Source organism: Mytilus galloprovincialis, chromosome 9 (genome assembly GCF_965363235.1).
Source record: "Mytilus galloprovincialis chromosome 9, xbMytGall1.hap1.1, whole genome shotgun sequence".
Taxonomy (NCBI): domain Eukaryota; kingdom Metazoa; phylum Mollusca; class Bivalvia; order Mytilida; family Mytilidae; genus Mytilus; species Mytilus galloprovincialis.
The window spans coordinates 82,694,777-82,717,058 of record NC_134846.1 but is presented as its reverse complement, the minus strand read 5'-3'; the positions used below and the strand labels follow the sequence as shown (position 1 = coordinate 82,717,058).

General features: G+C 31.6%; 1 protein-coding gene across 1 annotated transcript; it reads right to left on the bottom strand.

Moving 5' to 3' along the window:
- Window positions 1-427: 427 nt before the first annotated feature.
- On the bottom strand, window positions 428-22,095 carry LOC143046145 (DNA polymerase beta-like). Its single transcript, XM_076219166.1, has 13 exons — window positions 21,941-22,095; window positions 11,430-11,554; window positions 10,700-10,774; window positions 9,965-10,023; window positions 8,186-8,235; window positions 7,343-7,394; window positions 7,043-7,097; window positions 5,614-5,686; window positions 4,634-4,704; window positions 4,299-4,385; window positions 2,998-3,062; window positions 2,099-2,238; window positions 428-1,510 (listed from the first exon to the last, which is right to left on the bottom strand). The coding sequence occupies exons 1-13, from the start codon at window positions 22,083-22,085 to the stop codon at window positions 1,419-1,421; spliced, it is 1,089 nt and encodes a 362-aa protein (XP_076075281.1). The 5' UTR covers window positions 22,086-22,095; the 3' UTR covers window positions 428-1,418.
- Between the last annotated feature and the right edge of the window lie 187 nt (window positions 22,096-22,282).

Below are 22,282 nucleotides of genomic sequence, written 5' to 3'. Positions count from 1 at the left end.
CCCATGATTCTGTAATGAAGAGTACCCAAATTACAGCCATGCTTTAATTCACATCCTTAACAAGAATGTGTCCCAAGTACACAGATGCCCCATTCACACTATCATTTTCTATGTTCAGTGGACCGTGAAAATAGGATAAAATCTCTAATTTAGCCTTAAAATTAGAAAGATCATATCATTTTGTGTATAACTAAACATGTTTACCTATGTTGAAAGACAAATAAAGTGTCAAATCATAAAATTACAAATGGTTTAGTCTCAAAGAAAACTTGTAAGATTTCCACAGCTATTTTTGTTGAATAGGTGCAATTTGGGTACTGTGATGTTATATGTCTGGAGTAAAATGGAATTGCAGCAATTTTCTTAAATACTGAACTTTATATACCTGAATAGGTAAAGAACATCAACTATATATATTCAAGATAAATCTATTTTTGAACATTTATTTCATATAAAAAGTTATTATAAACTTGAATAGACATGTATGATATCATACAATCAACATAACAAACAAACAACAATATATACAACTGAAAACAGCATGCACACATATTTATTTAACTTTGCTGCCTAATAATATGAAAAGTAAAACATGTACAACCTGGTGATTGTTTATTTATGAAAGGGATTTCTTTTTAAAATATACAACCTGCAGTGGAATATTTTTGCAATTCTTTATTTTTAAAATGAAATTCTTTGTAAAGCATTATATCAGCCATGTTAACCCAGTTTTACAGTCGGTCACACAGCAATGATTTTGACACTCATGACTGGATTTAAATTTAGGAAAAGATTGCAATATGGTAAGAAGCATTCAATTTATCTAATGACACAATAAGGTTGTCAACTTAAAGGTGCTACTTATGATCATCAAGAAGATGGATTTTTGACTTCAATGAAACTGTTTACCCTCCGTGATCACCTGAGATTAGCTCTAGGTTTAGGTGGGGTTTGATTATGGTAAATGTAGTTTACCATTATGTAGACTATTGTTTGTTTGTCTAACTATCTTTCTATAATGTATGGCTTTAGATTGCTTTCTTGGTATCTACCCTACATTTTTTAACTCATTTTTTATTTTGTAGATGCAGAAAATGACAATGGACAATGATGATTGAAAAGTGAATATGATAAATAAACATGAACACAGCACCATAATAAACTTAATAAGAATTCTACATTCACTGCACAGTCGAAGTATAAATATACACATAAGAACCTCATAAATCAGAAAACTTAAGCAACAAAGCTTCTTAATCATACTCCACTAATGACAGTTAAGGGAGGGGTTTAATGTTTTTTGGGAAATCTTCTGTTTATACCATATCATTCCATTCATTCATCAAGTATGTGGTTAAGGTATTTGGTCACAATTGCGTTGTAAGTATCTACACTTTTATTTCCTGTCACATGGTTTGTTATTTCCTGTCACATGGTTTTTTATATTCATATTCTAAATAGTCAAATATATCTTCTTCAGAAGTTATTGGAAGAGGTTCTCCAGGGGTTCCTGTTCAAAAAATAAAAGTTAAGTAGATAAAAATTATCTAATATTATATAACTAATTCTTCCATATAAAGTAAAAATTATACTTATTTTCCTAGTAGATTTTGTATTTGATAAGATGTTTTTATCTACACCATATTATACCTTTCCCAATAGTAAAACAAGTAGGTGAAGTGATTCATTCAATTACAAAGAACTTTAAGTCTCTCTTCATTCCTTTCCAGCATCCATAAAAAGATGTAGTTTCATGATTATATATTTAGAAGAGGAACTTAAAAATGTCAATCTATGTTTGTCCCTAATTCATACATATTGTGTGTCAATGCTTACACAAATGTCTACCAAATATCAATGATTTGTCAATAGTAGATCCTCTTAATGTGACCTGATCACCAACTTCAACATTTGACAACTCAGTCTGATAGTAACTAGACTATGACTTATAGGGCAAAGACAAATATTCTTCATTGCTATTGGTTGTTTACTCTTTAATCACAGATAATTCATGTTCCTCTTTTGATGCTTACATTAAGTGTTTTTGCATATGATTTATCAATTTAATCAGCAGTTTATTTAATTACTGAAGTCTTACCTGTACTACCTAGTGGCCTAAGAGTATATTCATTCAGTGTAAAACCTTTCTCTAATGCATGTGCTCTCATGTTCTTGTTGAAAACATCACTGCCAGTGAAATACAGCAATGCACAATAATACTGGTCAAAGGGAATCAATCTAAAATAAAACAAACCTATGATGTGTTGTTATTTTCAATTCTTCAATAAAAAAAAAATAATGAAAATATACACAATATAATATAATGATATAACTCAGCAATGACCTGTTATTATTCTTTTACAATCTTCAAATGATTCTTATTCATAAAATTGTAGAGAAAGAAAAAAACAACAGATTTGAATGAACTGTCTTTAATATATTGAGCTGAAGACTTACATTTGGTTATCTTTCAAAATACTTTATTAAGGTATATTTCATCTCTGTAAAAAAAGTCAATTAATATTTATAATAATCAGCAACTTGTACATTTTTCCTTTAATCTAACTGCCTTAATTTTTTTCTTTCTCATGGACAGGACTTGAGAGTCAAAAATATAAGGCAATGACGTCACATGGCAATACAGCAACGTCAAATTTTCATGCCAATCTGCATCAATTTATCAATGAAATACATTCTGCATTCAAACAACGGAACAACTTTGAAAACATTTTGTATGCGTTAAATAGTTTTACTAAGCATTTTGTTTTGTTTTATATTCTGAACAACAAAATAACATGCAGTTAGAACAAATAGTTGATAAAAAGAAAATTATATTTTAGTTTTCGATACCCACTTAATTAGCTCACCTTGCTTGATATTCTTGCTGACATTAAAAACAAAGATGCGATTATTCACTATGTATTGATGGATTATTAGTCGCTTAACATCATGACAAAATACTCTATATGTATCATCATTTATACTTCTTTCACTTACCTGATGTCAATTCTTCTGTATTTAGGTTCCTCACCACCAACCTTCTTCTTCAGTATGCACACACCCTATGGACATGAGAGAATAAAAATAGTAAACACTTGCAATTAACCAGTAGCATGTAATAACAGTACATGATTGATATCCTTCTTCTAGATATTCTTTTCCATTTAACCTCTATATGATCAACCTGAAATTTTTTGTAATTTTGTAACAACTGTAATGTAACTCTCTTATCTAAATGTTGTATGTTTTATTAAGTAAAATTATTAATTAATATATGTATTATTCATAAATAAACTATTATCACAGAGATATGTCTCGCCTTTTTGTAGTATTAATAATGCAAATGTTGAAATTAAAATAGCTATACTCTAACATGTAAGTTGTGCAAATATTCAAAGTCATGAACCATGGCTGATGGTACATAGCTGAAAATCTCCATGGAAATGAGATGTGCCAATGATAAAACAACTGCATACCAAATACAATTGACTTATCATAATTCGTTCCCTTAAAACAAACATAAATACAAACATAACTTGTAAACTATGTAAAAGTTTCAAAGTCAATGACCATAATGAAGGGGTGGGGCTTTATAATCTGCATGGAAACAAGACTTGTAAATGCAAATATCATTGACTTAGCAGTTCATCTTAATAGTCCATGACTGAGGGGGTGGGGCCAAATGATCTCAATGGAAATAAGATGTGCTTATGCTTATACAACTGAATACCAATTAACATTGGCCTACCATTAATGGTTCACCTTGAACTGACCTAATCACAAACTAATACATGTAAAATTTAGCAAAAGTCAATAGACCATGACTAAGGCGATGAAGCCAAATAATGTCCATGGCAATGAAATATGCCAATGCTTATACAACTGCATACCAAGTATCATTGAACTACCACTAGTGGTTCTCCATAATCTGACATAATCACAAACTAATACATGTAAACTAAGCAAAAGTTTCAAAGTCAATAGACCATGATTGAGGGGACAGGGTCAAATAATCTCCATGGAAATGAGATATGCCAATGCTTATGCAACTGAATACAAAATATTGACCTACCACTTGTGGTTCACCATAAACTAGACCTAATCACAAACTCATACATTGTTGACGCCACAGCCGCCAGAAACAGTTTATCTATGTCTCACTTTTTGACTCCGTCAAGGTTAAAAAAAGTACATTTAATCACATTGCTTAGTTCTAAAATTAATAAGTGGTTTACGAGAAAGGATATATTATTTCCAGACCATCATCAAATAAAATCTAAAATAAGATTGTGACTTACCATAAATTTAGCATCCCCATGTGATAATGAATCTGTTATGAAGCCTACTTCTTCAAATTGTTTAACTACATCATGAAGACATTTTGGCTGCAAAAAAAATCAAAAGAATCATGGCTTGTATACAGTTTGTCTATTATATTGATCTCATGTTATAATTTAATTGATCTTTAACTCTATTTTCAAATGTTATTCAACAAAGAATTATACTGACCACATGTTATAATTTATTCAATTTATAACTTCAAATAACATTTACAGATGTAATTCAATAATAATTTATACCGATATTGGGAAATGTGAACAGAAATGCCTTCTTTAGTTGAACTTGAACCTACCTTTTTCTTAGAAGTTGATGTAAATGATGGATGTGTTAACAGTACATCTATATCACCACTCGTCTCTGCACCTAGAAACAGTCAAAGGTCAAACTTTCAATCAAATCACTCTTAACATTTGCGAGATAACTGTATTGTAATTTAAGCTCCGACAGCATCAATTGGGGATTTGATGGATGCAAATTAAGTTAACAGGTATTTGCGACCATCAAATCCCCAATTGATGCTGTTGGAGCTTAAAATACAATATTGCTATCTCCAATATCTCCAATAATGAAACTGACAGAAAACAAAGTTAAAACATGTATTTAAAATCTGTCTTATGCCGTCTGCGCTTGCGCGTTTGTCCGATAGCATCAATTGTCATTTGGTGCCATGTAAATAAGTGACGTTATCCAATCAAAATGAATGTTACAAACGTTGATGCATTAGAATTACCTATTACGGGACATATCTTGTTTAAGGTTTCATTGTATGTCAGAGTTGTATTGACAGGGAAGATGAAACCAAATGTTTTCCGATTTTGTTGTTCATCCATCCACAGTTTCTACTCTTCTTTAATTCAATGCAATTTCTATATATAATCAATTTCAACTTGTAATTAAGATTTTTTGTATACTATTTTATGGTTTTGACAATGGTTCATTGTTTAAGATCATACTTTTTCCCTTGGTGTAAAAATATAAGTGAACCAACACCTGAAGTGGTGATTGTGCGGTAGGGTAAAAACGAGTGGATACCGCTAGGTATTCACAGTCATCTTGAAAAAAATGAATATGTCGACAATAAAGACAACAGTACTCAAGTTTTTACCACATAGTATCTGTTTATTTGGTCGACATGTTTCACCAATAGATAGGCGTCATCAGGACAATGTTTTCCCTTGGTGTCAAAACTGTATCATTTTGGTATTGGATCTTTGAATACTGGTGACTTATCTTTACCTCCGATCACATATTTATTACTTTATTGTAACTTACCTCTTCTAAAACTTCCACATATTTCAGCATTATATTCTGTGTCTAGTTTGTGAATTTCTCGTAATGCAAGATCCTGTAGAAAAGTTATCATTTTTAATTTGTTAAAAAACTGTCATCAACAGCAAAACTTATGAGGATGTAAAGCCTATAAATGACATTATATTTACTTATATAACTTAATGATTAGTTGGAGTTAACCTAAAACATATTAACTATGAGGAATTTATTTGGTAAATATATACCTAAATCAAGGCTTCCAAAACGGTCATATATTCCGGTCATTTGTATAATGTCCGGTAAAAGTCCGGCTGGGCAAAGCATGAAACGGTCATATACTTTTTAGTTTCAATGCTTTTTCGGTAATTTTTTACATAATTCACGATCTTTTTGACCCAACCTTTTGCCTTTTAACATCAACACATTTCCGGTCATAAATGTGACATGATGATTAATTACTATCAAAACAACACCTACTTCAATACTTTCTAATTTTAATCAAGGCTAATTAGTAGTTGAACAGCTGAAATCTACCTGTTCAGGTGACAGGTGAACTATGTTCAGTACCGGACATCGTATAAATTGATAGGTTTATTCACAATTATTTTCTTACATTTCAGCAGTTTGTATCTAATTGATTTAGTCCAAAAGATTAAAATTATTAGAAATTAGTTTATCAACATGATTTGATGAAAAATTTTATAAAAAGGTTTTAAATAAAAAATCGTCAGAACTACGTCGTATGAACTAGAACACGTGTGCGCATGTGCACAGGTGAGAAATTAAATAATGCATCCTACATTTCTTTAAAAATGCTAAAATTATCATTGATACCTGTATCTAACGTTCAATTCAAGTATTTTGTTGAAGAAATAACGTGGAAAGAGCTTCTTCTCTCAGTCGTGCGTTGTAAACGTACACGGATATTGCGTATCCGTTTATGGTCCATGTTTTACCATTGTCAAGTCAACATCCGGTTGAAAACGAAAGTAAAGTTTTTGACAATGTCATTTTGCACAAATAAAAAGTCTAAGGCAGATAGGAGCACGCTGATGTGCACACTTTGAATGATGCACTGCCAATTTAACAGTAACATCCGAACATCAAATTCATATCATAGTAAAGTTTAAAATCGTTTTTTTTTTTTTAATTTAATGTCAATCATTGGAATGGCCGTCTAATTACCATACTATTGCCTTTTGTGACTAAGTCTTAAGGGATTAAAATTAAAATTAGGTCCTAAATGTTGTTGAATATATTAATATAACTAGTCCAAAACATATGTCATGTTAACCTAATTAAGCTTGCTTATCTCCCTTATTATTCCAATCATGTTAATACTGGTATATACATCATCAGTGCTCCAACAACACCTTATAATTACAATGAGTAAACCTTAAAGATGAATAAACTGAGTATGCTCTGTAAATACCTGAAGTTCTAACATCTCTTTTCTTGGAATTCTGGTTTCAAAATCTTCAAAATGTCTGAAATGGAATTTAGATATACTTGTGAGATTATTTCAATTTTCTTCTATAGGAAATTCATGTAAATCACTATTATGTATATTATCATAGTTAATAGTTGAAATTATATCCAAATGTCCAAAATAGGCTTTTTTTTCTCAACAGTAAAAATATATTGTATGTATTTATGTCATATGCTACACATGGTAATAATTATCTTAAATCAAAAACCGACTGTCGAATATTTCTGAAATAATGCTACTTACTTTAGACCAATCTGCTGATGATGATTTAATTTATCTGTATTTTTTCTTAGATCTACAATTAAACAATTATTTCTTGATTATTAATATTCATTTGCTTACTTTTATAAACTTCTTAAATCATTACAAAGGTGATACAATTTTTTTCTTTTTTTAATATGTATTGTATTTCTATTTGATACTTTCATCTCTAATTCAGCCAATTTTTTCATTTATCTATAAATATCAGACCTTTACCATGTTTACAACAACTATTAAAAATAAAGTATTTCTCAGCTTAAAAAAGTGTTTATGAGTCTTAAGTCAGAACAGAAGCCTGTAACTCAGTTGTTCTGTTTTTTTCTCACTGTTGGAGGCTGTATGATGACCTATAGTTGCTAACATCCACATCATTTGATTTCTGGTGGATAGTTGTCTCCTATGCAATCTTCTTATTTCAATATTTAATAATACTGTTTGATATGTATATTGAAACAATGATTTTCTTGTAGGATAGATATGTAAAAGCTTTTATGACAAAAGTCACAGGCTCAACAAAAATGGGGAAAAATTATAAAACAAAAATCCTCTAGATACTATCTTTTGATTGTAAGAAGCTTCTATCCAAGACATAATTTGCAGGCTTGACAATAAAAGGAGTATAAGATGTGAGGTAACTATTAAAAAAGTGAGGCAGAACAAGTTTACATAAAGTATAAAAAGCTTGACCACATCATGTAACTTACAATAAAGCCAAACACACATATTGTATTATAGCTCTAATAAACCTCGAGATAAATTGAAAACATTTTACAAATATATAGCTGGCAAAATCATTTGAATACACTTGCCATGTGAGAAATCTACCTTCTATTGATTTTATTCCTTCTTGTACAAACTTCTGAGCTGCTGCTGGGCTGCAAAATAAAAATGTAACCATTCATAAATGTTTTCCTTAGTAAGTACTTTAAATACAGATCAAGAACTGCATGCGAATAAAGTAATATTTGATTGGATGAGTTTGCTACCTGAATCTGATTATATAGTAACTGAACTAAAGATAAACAAGATAAATTTCTACCAGTAATGGTGGAATCTGTAATATGAACCAATATTCCAACTTGAAAGCTTAAATCAATTGTGCTGTGCCAGGGTAAGAACAAGGGTCTGGAAACACTAATGACTGATTTTAATACAAGTGAATGAAGTGAAATGAGATACCTTATCAGGGGCGTAGCTACCCGGAGGCACGACAGCACGTGCATCCACGTCGTTTTCAAAAAAAAAAAAAAAAAAAAAAAAAAAAAAAAAGCAGAAGAGAGAGAAATGAGTTGGTCAATCGCAATCGGAGACTGTTGGTGTCTTTTCCGTCTATCCCGGATATTAGTTTGACAACCTAGTTATAAGTGTTGATGAAGATTTTCATTTAGAAAAAGATCGTAGCTCCGAAGTTGCGTGCACATTGATTCGGCATGCAAAAAAAGAAATGGCAAAATAAAAATTTATAAATTGAATGTTAAAGGAAACACCTATGTTGTCACTTTTTTTAATTGATGAAATATCAATAAATAACGACATTTGGTTTTGGAGATTATGACAAAATCGGAAGGTTACTTGTATCTTGTTTACAAGATTTTTACTTTTGAATTTGTAATACTCATAAGTCTAAGATATGTAGTTTTGGAGCACATTTTACATTGTACAGTTCATCAGTTTGAAATGAGATGTACCAATCGGCATTAGAATTATCAGATCCCTTCGATATCGTTTAAAATATGCCGAGGCGATGTGGTTGACAGACTACTGGAGCCAATCACCCTGCAACCACGCCAAAACAGTATTGGAAAGTCTCATTTTTTTTTTGCGTTCATAGACCATATGATAAGGCAACTGGAGAGTGTCCAGTCGCGTCAAGTTATCAGAAAACCGCTTCTTTGTGCTGTATCTGCTTCATCGTGTTGTAGGAAATATCACAAACGAACAAATCTCAATATTGTCTGAAACATACGAAACTGACCTAGCATGTAATTTTGACGAATTCAATTGGGAGGTCGCTCGATGCCGAACACGTACGCTGGTTTATAACATCTCGTGAGTGCTACCATGCCATGATGGCCCTGAGATCTATCAGTCACGGTACTACGTATGTAATTGAAAACAAATGTACGATCAACAATGAACAACGAAAGTTACATAGCATTACTGCATATTCATCGGGATTTCAGTGTGAATGTTGACAAAGTAATAGAGAAGTTTGTTTCTGCCCAGACCCGAAGAGCAGATTTTGGACTACCGGTATTTTGAGTAAATTCTGTATCACAAATATGTGTTGTTTATGTATTACTATATTCAGAAGATTTATTAAAAGTTTTACATTCATAAATTTTTATCTACATATAGCTCCTCTTTTAACCGTCCTATGACCGAAAACCGAAAAAAAAAAAATCTGCATAATAGGGTCCCAAAAATTTTAGTTGCTTCCACATCGTTTCTTTCTAGCTACGCCCCTGCTTATTTTAGTCAAATTAGTTGACCAATATCAGAAACTTTGTAAGTGTTTCAATAAGCTATGAAAAAGCCATGTGCATCATTTTGACTAAAAGAGGTACATAATCTTTCTTTGTAGAGATTCAAAGGTATGCTTACCCAATACCTGTTACTTTGATCAATTCATTTATAGCAGTATTTGTACTGTTTGCTCTTATCTGAAAGGAAATAAAGACGATTTTGTAATAAACTATTGATAGTCTCAAAAGGTTCAGCAGCTATGCTTATTTATATTTATAAAGCAAATAACGAGTTTAGTTAACAATTAGGAACACCCTTATTGAAATACCCAAACAAAGTCAAAATAATCAAGTGTCTTGCGTATAATGAAATGTAATAAAGAGACATAATTACAGAACTGAAAAAGTGAAGCCACTCAAATTGGAACTTGATCTGTGTTTTATGGTAATAAGCATTGTGTATAAGTTTCATAACATTTGGTAAAGGGAAATGTAAGTTAGAGAATGTTAACCAATTTCCAGAGATAGGGACATATGTACAGACGGACAAGGGTAAAACTTAAGGCCCAATGTACTACAGCAAGTGAGCAAGATTATAAAAAATAAAGTGATGGCACCAAGTATCCAGCCATTTATAAAAGTGGGGTCCAACTATATGTCCCTATTCAAATGCATTGATCGTCCAAAAAAAAAGGGGGAGTCCAATCCCCGGAACCCACCTTTTGAATCCACCACTGGTATTAATATTATTTTCATCATTTGTAGTGCTTCACTGAGTTTTCCCATACAGTTGTTAAATTTCAATCTATAAAAATTTATTTATATAAAATAAGTGTGTATCAATTTAAAATAAAAAACAAAACATGTCAGTTACCTTTTCTAATTTTTCTAGTTTTCCTGTTCCTATAAATTCATCCAACTTTTTAGCAATCTTTGCTCCAACTCCATCCTGGAATATACACATTATATGCATTATAAGTAATGTTATAATCACAAATCTTTTAAAAATAAACAATACTAGTTTGATTTGTCTGTGCTTCCAATACTTTTGGGTTTATGAAGATCTTTTAGACAATGATTCTCCGATTTCTCGAGAGGATGAAGAAAGTAATTGATACTTTTTTTTTTTTTTATAGATGCATGATATTTCAGTTGACATTTTTACATGCACATGCTGAATTGCACCAGGAACTTCTAATGCCAGAAATACCATCTCCCATTTGGTTACAAAAGTTTTATTACATATCAACACTAGGCATGCTATTTTATGGGTCTATAGCATACGATGCATATTTTTTCTAATAATAAATTCTGTTATTTACTGACTAATTTCTAACTGTTCATGTTTAATTAAAAAATTCTGTTATACATGTACTCAAAACATACTCACTCACTGCTCCACTTTATTCTAAACAATCTGCTGTACTCATACATACTCACTGAATTTCAAAACAACCTGCTCATATAATCATTTACCTATAAGTTTCTGCTAAACTCTTTTTAAGATTGCTTAGATCACAATTTATGTACCCTTTATTCCCCCTTTATCTAATTCATTAGCAAACAGTAAACTCAATTATTTCTGAGTCTCTCATTATACTCACTAATTTCTGAGCCTCTGCTCCAGTCTTTATTTGTGTAGGGTGTTTTGCTATAGCAGCTGCAGCTTTTCGATAGGCATTGAATTTGTGCATCTGTCTGTTCACATTTTTTTCATAGTTAGCCAGCTCTAAAATTACACAGTTAAAAATGGTAATATTTGCTTTTTTGAATACAAAATGACTGCATTTAAGTAAATATAATGCAAAAGCTTAAAAAATTATTTCATAGAAACTGACAAAGTCAAATTAAAACAACTGTTACTTTCATTTGTTCCTTTTTCTTTTGAATTGTTTCACATCTTTTATCACAATTCTTTTATAGTTACTATACCTATATTTTATCAGGTGCACATTTCAATCTATTTAAGCAATATACACACTTATGGCTATAACGTCACAGTACCCAAATTGCACGGAGTACCCAATTTACACATATTCAACAAAAATAAATGTGAAAATCTTACAAGTTTTTTTTGAGACTTAACAATTTGTATTGTTATAATTTGACATTATACACGTCTTTTAACATACCGTAGTTTAATATATTTAAATATACACAAATCATTCACAGTGAGACTATATGACAGATGAAACATTCTCGGGAAAAAATAAATCTACCAAAACATCAGTGTCGTCACCATCATATGCGAAGTTATCTAATTATCTATAATACTAAAATGATGAGGTCCAATTTGTCAGCCGTCATCAGGTAAAAACGGCAAATCAAAGAATTCAACTTTATATATAGCTAATATAGGACATTGGTGTTGATTAAAAATTACACCACTCCAGACTCTTTTGCAGTCCACATAATTAATATTGCCAATAATTAACAAGTTCCGGGTCAAATCCGATACCGATACCAATAGTATATTCACCTGTTACCTATTACCTTATCTGTACGTTCTGCATCTAACAGGCGCACCACTATACGGTGTATTTAGGATTTTGCTATATACCTGGGTCATAACCACAGGGTTGACACTACTAAATTCAACCATTGTCACATAATTTATTTGTTCCCTATTGTAGTATTTTAATCAGTATGTTCACCTGTTACCTATTACCTTATCTGTACGTTCCGCATCTAACAGGCGCACCACCATACGGTGTATTTAGGATTTTGCTATATACACGGGTCATTACCACAGGGTTGACACTACTAAATTCAACCATTGTCACATTGTTCCCTATTTAAGTATTTTAATCAGTATGACTTTCTAAGATGACAATACGAATACTAAAAATTTGGACTTAAATTAAGGTGTATAGGTACAGTTTTCAACTTGCACAGACCGCGATATCACGGGTGTGTTCTAGTGATCTTTTATAAATGTTAGCAACTTCACAACTACAATTTAATTTTCCTGACCGAAATAAAATATAGTACAAACATAAAAAGAAATAAAATGCTTCGCCAAGCAGAGCTTATTACAACCGCAGATGCAAATTTAGCATATAACCAGATGCTCAGCAGGGCACAGCTTTATACGACTGCAGAGGTCAAACCCTAAACGGTTGGGGCTAGTATGGACACAACATTCAAACTGGATACAGCTCTGAACTTGGATTGTGATTAAAAAGTTGACACAGCATAGGTTTCTGACACAGAATGAATGTGGTCTAATGAGCTTAAATTTTTTTTTTGCTTTTGAGCAATTCACTATGCTGTTGAATATTAATCCTTTGATATTTGAAGAAATTTTCTTTTTCATTTCTGAAATCTGAAATAAGAAAAATTGAACCCCACCAATTTTTTTTTCACCTCCCCCTTTCCTTTATTCCAAAAATGATCTCAATTCAAATTTCTAATGGAGTTTTCAACAATAACTACACATTTAAATACATCATAAAATATAAAATGCCATGCAGTCATGATTTAGGTTGATTTAACTACTATTCTGGACAAAGAAAGATAACTCCAATGCCACATTTTATATTTGCAAATTTCCAATGAAGTTCATTAAACTAAAGATTTGGCAAATTTCCAATGAAATTTATTAATAACAAAGTTTTTGGCAAATTTCCAATATACATAATTTAAGAGCAGTTTAGGTGAGCTATTAAAATGAGTTTCAATTACCAACCTTACAATCTGACTGTCCCTTTGGTATCTTTCGTCCCTCTTTTACACTGCTTTTAAATTATGTTTTGTACTTAAGTAATTGTCCATTAACCTGGAAACCCTTTCTCCCCCTTTTTTGCACCTTATTCCTTAACGGTTTGAGCCATAACTTCCAAAGACAATTCCTATCATCCCTTTGTGGTATTCTAATATCCAAAATCTAAATACAAGGTTGGATTCATCATATCAAAGAACCCCAAGAATTCAATTTTTATGAAATCAAATAAAATTCAATTTTGGACCCTTTAGACCTCAATGTGGACCAATTTGATAACCGGTCCTAAATATTAAAAATCTAAATACATGGTTAGATTCAGCATATTGAAGAACCCAATATATTGAATTTTTGTTCAAAATCAAACAAATTTTAATTTTGGACCCTTTTGGCCCCTAATTCGTTGGGACCAAAACTCCCAAAATAAATCCAAACCTTCTTTTTGTGGTCATAAACCTTGTGTTAAAATTTTATAGATTTCTATTAACTTATACTAATTGTGCAAAAACCAAGAAACATGCTTATTTTGGGACCTGTTTTTGGCCCCTAATTTCTTAACTGTTGGGACTTAAACTCCCAAAATCAACCCCAATCTTCCTTTTGTGGTCATAGACCTTATGTTAAAATTTCATAGATTTCTGTTTACTTATTCTAAAGTTATTGTGCGAAAGCCAAGAAAAATGCTTATTTGGGCCCATTTTTGGCCCCTAATTCCTAAGGTAGCAATACACAGTTAGGAGTTTAGTTTCGCATTTTGGCCCCGGTGGATTTTTCAAATAGGAAAGTTATTGTGTAATAAAATTCATTTTTAGAAAGCTGAGTGCTAACTTAGCCTTCAAAGATGGTTTATAAGAGCATCAAGATTATTTTTTACATGTTTTATGGGCTATTTTCTGTTTGACAATCCGTATTTTCATAGCTAGACCAGCTATCGGTCCAGAAATTAATGTAATGTTTACAAACACTTTTTTTCTACACGAACTTTTTGACGCAATTTTACAAAAAAATGAGACGAAAGACATATGATTTTCATTGGATTTGCTGAATGATGTATGTACACAGTTTCAGAAAAGGTATTACTTCAAGCGATTGAAATTCTACTTTTAGCCAAATTTTGGGGAAATATGTGACATCTTTTCCCCCCTTTTTGCAATATTTTATAACAAATAAATGGAGATTGTTGCCATGGATACACCCAAAAGAAATGATATTTTACCATTTTATATACTGGATATAAAATCTATGCAAGATTCTGATTACATACATATGCACATTTATGACACAAACAGTAAGCTTGATATTGCAAGAAAGCAATGAAAAGGGGATGGTAAAATCTACAAGGGCAAATTTTAATATTTTTTCCTAACTGTTTATTGCTACCTTATGGCATACTTACCAAGCTCAGAATTGTATAATTTAAAACTTTTCATGCCACAAATCTATTGATATTTAGATTCTAAATCAACTTCTGAGGAAATTCAGTGTTTAAGAATGACAATGCATGTCCATTTTATTGTTTACAGTCCTTAGCAACCAAAATTAGACATTTTGACACAAGGCTTATATTTGTACTCTATCGGCTTAACCCTTGCTTCTGAATAACTGGGCTGCATGTAGTAGCCTAAGTATTGAACGCGTTGGTTTTTTTCTTGCGAATATATCAAATTATTGTTTTTATCAAGATTTCATGTTACATTTTGGCATATATTAAATGTAAAGTTAAATCAGATGTAAGAAATTGATTCTCTATCACCAAGTCTTTTAATCAAGTCTTTGCTATGCAATAGGCATAAAGATTAACATTTTGATGCTTGAAATTGCTAAATTTTGTACAATTTTGCATTTTCAGAGATCTTATTAAGATTTTCTGCATAAAAAAACTGACAAAAGAGGTATAGTTTTTAAGATTTTGCCAAAAATTGAGGTAGAGACAAGATTTTACACTTTGACTTGGCACCTTTCTTTAAATCAGTTTTTGTCGCGTTTCAGTGTCAACTGCTAACCTTCATAAAATATTCATTACTCAACCAATTTTCAAAAATAAAAGGCCATTTTACTCGATTTAGCTAGCAGAACACAGAAAATAAGTTAAAAGGGAGAATTTGAAAAAAATATTTACTATTAAGGTAGCAATACACAGTTAGGAGTTTAGTTTCACATTTTGGCCCCGGTGGATTTTTCAAATAGGAAAGTTATTGTGTAATAAAATTCATTTTTAGAAAGCTGAGTGCTAACTTAGCCTTCAAAGATGGTTTATAAGAGCATCAAGATTATTTTTTACATGTTTTATGGGCTATTTTCTGTTTGACAATCCGTATTTTCATAGCTAGACCGGCTATCGGTCCAGAAATTAATGTAATGTTTACAAACACTTTTTTTCTACACGAACTTTTTGACGCAATTTTACAAAAAAATGAGACGAAAGACATATGATTTTCATTGGATTTGCTGAATGATGTATGTACACAGTTTCAGAAAAGGTATTACTTCAAGCGATTGAAATTCTACTTTTAGCCAAATTTTGGGGAAATATGTGACATCTTTTCCCCCCTTTTTGCAATATTTTATAACAAATAAATGGAGATTGTTGCCATGGATACACCCAAAAGAAATGATATTTTACCATTTTATATACTGGATATAAAATCTATGCAAGATTCTGATTACATACATATGCACATATATGACACAAACAGTAAGCTTGATATTGCAAGAAAGCAATGAAAAGGGGATGGTAAAATCTACAAGGGCAAATTTTAATATTTTTTCCTAACTGTTTATTGCTACCATAACTGATGGGACCAAAACACCCAAAATCAATCCCAACCTTCCTTTTATGGTCATAAATCTTGTGTTTAAATTTCATAGATTTCTATTTACGTTTACTAAAGTTAGAGTGCGAAAACCAAATGTCTTTGGACGACGAAGACGACGACAATGTGATATCAATAAATGTATACGACCGAAAAATTTTCAATTTTTGCGGTCGTATAAAAACACCAATAATCTTATGTCAGTTTAAATCAAACATGTTTTGATTTTGGACCCTTCAAACTTTAATATGAACTAATTTGAAAACAGGTAAATTTGTATCAAGTTAGCCTGAACATTTCTAATCAGCAGCAGTATCCAACTACATATCTATTAAATTTTATATGATAGTCCAACAAAAATGTTGAAAATGTGAATATTTAATATTTTTTCTAGATTCTCTCATGTCATGCATGTGAAAGCAGTACCTTTTTGGTCACTATTTATGTGTTGCTTCTAAATATGAATTGTAACACTTTATAGTGACTGACCAGGTCAAACAAATACTTCTCAAGAAACATGCAGAAAAAGAAGACAACTTGGAACAGCACCTGTCATACCAGACTAGATGAATAAAAACTCAGATCGGAATAGCATGGACCATACATGTATGTCAGTTATGTGTCCTTGTGAATAGTAAGGAAAGCTATCAATAATTTTGCAGATAACGCAATTTTACTAGGTTTATCGTACATTTTCTGTTCAAATTTTCACACAATCAGTGAATTGTTCAAAAAGGCTGAACCAACTTTTTATTACTGAAAGTTCAAACAATGACAAGTGTTTCATTGACGAAATAACTTGTGCTATTCTGCAAAAAAAATCATGTGCGATTTTGTGAATTAAAGAGAAAAATGATCCTTTTGCGGAGCACTCACGCATGTCAATTGCGAACTGACCCAATATATTTTCTTTATCATGACTAGTCCACTGATACTGCTGTCAACATTATCAAGGAGTACACATGAAAGGAAAAATGCACAAATTACCAATAAAATAATTTACATACCCTGTTTTGTGTGTATCTCCTGCCATATCAGTATTTGTTGTATTTATATATAAATGGGAAATAATCAATGTAATAATGGTAAATTTTTGGAGAAAACCCCCCAAAATTATGGAAAAAACAACTCAAAAATGTTTATATAAATCACCAATAAATTCCTTTTCAGCAGAAAACAATAAGTGAGCAACCAACCATTTAGCTTCAAAGAGTATTGTTTTTTGTTTGAATCAGATTTTTTTCACGTGAAGCGCTTAAACGCTATCAATCAAATTTAGTTAAAATATAACACTAAAAGGTATGGGGAAAATCTTGATTCAGAATAATTTTTGTCCTCTGCTTGAACAGTTTATTTTTTTTCATCAATTTGGGAATCTTTTTTTAAGAAAAACAATCTATAATACTAAAATTATGAGGTCCAATTTGTCAGCCGTCATCACGTAAAAACGACGAATCACAGAATTCAACTTTATATATAACTAATATAGTACAAAGGTGTAGATTAAAAATTACACCACTCCATGCCCTTTTGTTTTCCACGTAATTAATATTGCCAATAATTAAGAAGTTCCGGGTCGAGTCCGCTACTGATACCAATAGTATATTCACCTGTTACCTATTACCTTATCTGTACGTTCCGCATCTGACAGGCGCACCACCAAACGTTGTATTCAGGATTAATATGCTATATACACGGGTCATAACCACAGGGTTGACACTACTAAATTGTCAAATTGTTACCTATTGTAGTATTTTAATCAGTAAGACTTTCTAAGATAACATTACGAATACTAAAAATCTGGACTAAAAATAAGGCGTAAAGGTACAGTTTTCAATTTGTTAGTGGGCCTGACGTAAAACAGCGAAGCAAAGAATTCAACTTTATTTATAACTTATATAGGACAATGCTGTTGATTAAAAAATATTTCATTCCAGGACTTTTTGTTTTCCAAATAATTAATATTATTGTTTCAGTTCGACGGATTCAAACAGAAAGACTTGAAAGCAGAGAAAAACTGTGTATCTTATAATCGGCATGACTTTATCAAATGACAATACTAATACTAAAATAAGGCTTGCGCATAGTTATATACTTTAATTCAGTCACGGACCCGTGATATCATGGGTGTGTTCTAGTAGTCCAAATAATTATGATGTCTAGGAAGGTTATTTAAATTTTTTTCTTTGACACCTTTCTGCGACACGTCAAAACAAAATAAAATGCTTCCCTGAGCGCAGCCTGATACGACCTCAGAGGTTGAACCCTGAACAGCTGGGGCAAATTTGGACACAATATTCAAGCTTGATACTGTCTGAATTTGGATTGTGATCAAATTTTCGACCTAATATAGGTTTCTAACACAAAACATATGTCAAGGTCTATTGGGCAATACTATGCAACATAAGCTTTCTTCTTGAAACTTTTCAAAAATTTCAAATTTGAAAAATTTTGAAAAACAAAATTAAAACCCCTTAACCCTTTCCTCCATAATGACGCCACCCCCCTTACTCCATAATAACGCCTTTTGACGCCTGTGTAGTACCTCAGTTGAAACACTTTGACTACAAAGTGTCTGCAGTTGACTTAATAAAATTTGTATCCAAAATGAAAAGGAATATCATAGGAATATCAGACTTAAATTTATTTGATGAAATAGTTGTTTTTCACAATGCCTTAATACTTTAAAGCATATGTTCAGCATTTTATTAAAAAAATCCTATGCCAATCAAGTATGCAAAAAAAAATTCAATGGAGGAAAGGGTTAAAAAAAATGGAACCCCCCAAATTTTGACCAAAATTTTTAGACCCCCCCCACCCCCTTTTGGAGCAATTACCCCAACACTGGATTCCAGCCTATCTTTTGTAGTATGGAACCTTGTAGTACAATTTCAGAAAGATCCATACACTTAAACACAAGTTATTGTCTGGAAACTAGGAACACGCTTGTTTTTTTGCCCCTAATTCCTGCATGAATGGGGCAATAACCCCCAAACTCAATCCCAGCCTTCCTTTTGAGATATTGAACTTTGTGGTATAATGTCAGAGAGATCCATACACCTACACACACGTTATTGTCTAGAAACTACAAATAGGCTTGTTTTTGGCCCCTTTTGGGCCCTTAATTCCTAAACTGTTGACACCATAGACCCCAAAATAAATCCAAACCTTTTGCTTGTGGTATTTAACATTGTGGTACAATTTCAGAGCAATTGAAATACTTTAAAAAGTTATTATCCTGAAAGTAGAAAAATGCTTGTTTTGAGGACCTTTTGGGCCCCTAATTCCTAAACCGGTGGGACCATCATCCCCAAAATCAATCCCAACCTTCCTTTTGTGGTATTGAACTCCTTTTTAAATTTCAAAGAGATCCATTCGTGTTAACTAAAGTTATTGTCTGGAAACCAAATGTGTCAGTCTGTCTTCGGATGACATCATACTATTATACGATCACAAAACTTTTTTTGCGGTTGTATAAAAATACAATCTCCCCTTCTGCCTTTAGAACATGTTAAGGATCAATGATCTTTCCCTTAACATTTTCCATGTGACCTTATTCTATTTTAGACAATCAGTCAGCCTGAAAATGCATCAAGTATTTGCCACTGGACATTAAGCAACCAACACAGTCAGTCGTTCAATTTTTATTTAGTCCATTTTCCTGTTTCTGTTTAGTTTGATCTTAATAGTTTACACCAGCAGCTATAACATATGAAATTGGAGAAGAAGGCTGTGTCAATTTCAATTTTAATATTTACAGACAGTTAAACAGCCATTTCCAAAAGTTAAGAAGTTGATTGTACAAAAGATACCTTTGAACCCCCTTTTATTAAATAGGAATAATCCTAGTCTTTCGTGTATTGGTCAATTAAAATATTTAGAATTCTAAACAGTTCTATCCTTTAATTTATAGTTCTTGTTACATAAACTAATTCGTGTTAAAATGAATTTGCAGTAAGACAGATAGCGTCAAGCTCATTTTGTCTTGGTTTGTTTTAATTTTTGCTGTAGCTTGTTATATTTGATAATACAAGTATTCCACAATAAACGCTTTTTAAAATAATAAATATTTCCAAACGTATTCATTGTTGTTATCCCCATTTTAGTTGTCCAGTTTTCATAATGTAATTAATGACATTTATGACATATACATAAATTTAGATTACATGTACTTGAAATTGAATATTCTTTTACAAATCTCAATAAACTAAAAAAATGCATATTTCAACAGTAAAATAATCTATGTCTAGAATCGTCAACATTACATGTATTTTGTTAAACATCATGTGAAACCTGATCAATTCATTGGTATTTAACTGTTTTATTCGGGATCCACTTTTAAACGAAAAATACTTTTAGAACAGTTTAAAACAAACGGTAAAAAGCAAATATATGTTAAAGTAAATACAAATTTCAATGTTAAACTGTGTACATGTTCATTGTAGTTTGAACAATTCTCATCCGTTTTTAATGTTTTTTTACTTCATATGACTTCTTTCTGAAGGTAGAGGTTTTATATGATACAGCACCACCTTCTTATTAATATGGGGACAAAAAAATTATTTGGGAAAATTTCCCGAAATTTTCATTCTACTAATAAACTCAAAATCATTAACTTTTTTTCAGACTTTTTTAAATCCCTGCTTCTGCGCAGAAATCTACTTCCTTTTCCAGTCTTGTTGGCATGAGACTTTCAACTATATATATATTTATCAGTTCACGAAAACATAAGGAAGGAACTCAATACCAATTCATTTTTAATAATTGTTTAATATGATAAAAAACGTTAACTGATGACAGCATTTCTTTGTTTACATTGAATATGACGTCAAAACTTAAATAACGTCAGAACTAAATCCCTAACAACAGAACCAAAATCGGAAACGTGAAGTTTCTTTTATTAACATGTTTGAATTTAAAAAAATAATTCATACAGACTTCGTCCCCATTATCAGGTAATGCCTGCCTCATATTAAACCTCGGATTTAACACAGCTGATTTATAATTACCGGACTCGATAAAATCATGTGACTGATAAGAAATTCCAGAAGCCATTTTACAACCGCGGTATCACAGATAGTAACCAAAGGGGTCTTACCGCTTAAACTATTAATAGTATTCTCAGGCCCATGGAAGTAATATTTAAAAGGATCAACAAAGACTAATTAGCATGTATGAACGGCATCGGAGTTCTGTACTAAAGTCATATGATTTTATCCAATTATATAATTACATTAAAGGGGGACTCATTGGGGGGTTCCGATCCCGCTAACTGTTTTGTCAGGTTCCTGTATCCCGCCTACACTATATAGGTAAGCAATTCTCATTTTTTTGTCATTTCCCCGGGTCCCGCAAGACCTCATTTCCTGTTTTCACGACACAATAATTGACTTTCACGTGTCACACTTACAAAAATCGGCAATCCTGCGTCACGCTAAGACCCCAATAAGACCCACATTAATCAAACCGACGCGACTCGCAAATAAAGTCAACCAACAATCGCATTAGTGTTTTATTAGTCTCAGCATGGGCGAACGAATTTTTATAGTATTTGTATAATTGGTTATTGCAAAAAAATTACCCATTAAAAAATTGCTATATTCTGAATTTGGGTTTTCACTGTCGTCATGTTTCCGTTTACTCATAGCTAGACGGTAGGTTCTTTCCCTATCAATCTGTAAACTGAACAAAGAAAATCGTCTGAAATGTGCCAACGCTGCTCTCATTTATCAACAGACCCTTAAGACCAGGAAAAAATATAAAAGTTTGTTGATTTTTTTTATTAATTAAAATTAATAAATCTTGAAAATTTCGATCAGTTTATTTTCCTGATAATACAATATTTTTGTTCAATTGATTAATGATGAAATGAACAATTTCAAAATTGGTAAATACCGCAAGGGATATAATAAACTGGTTTCTT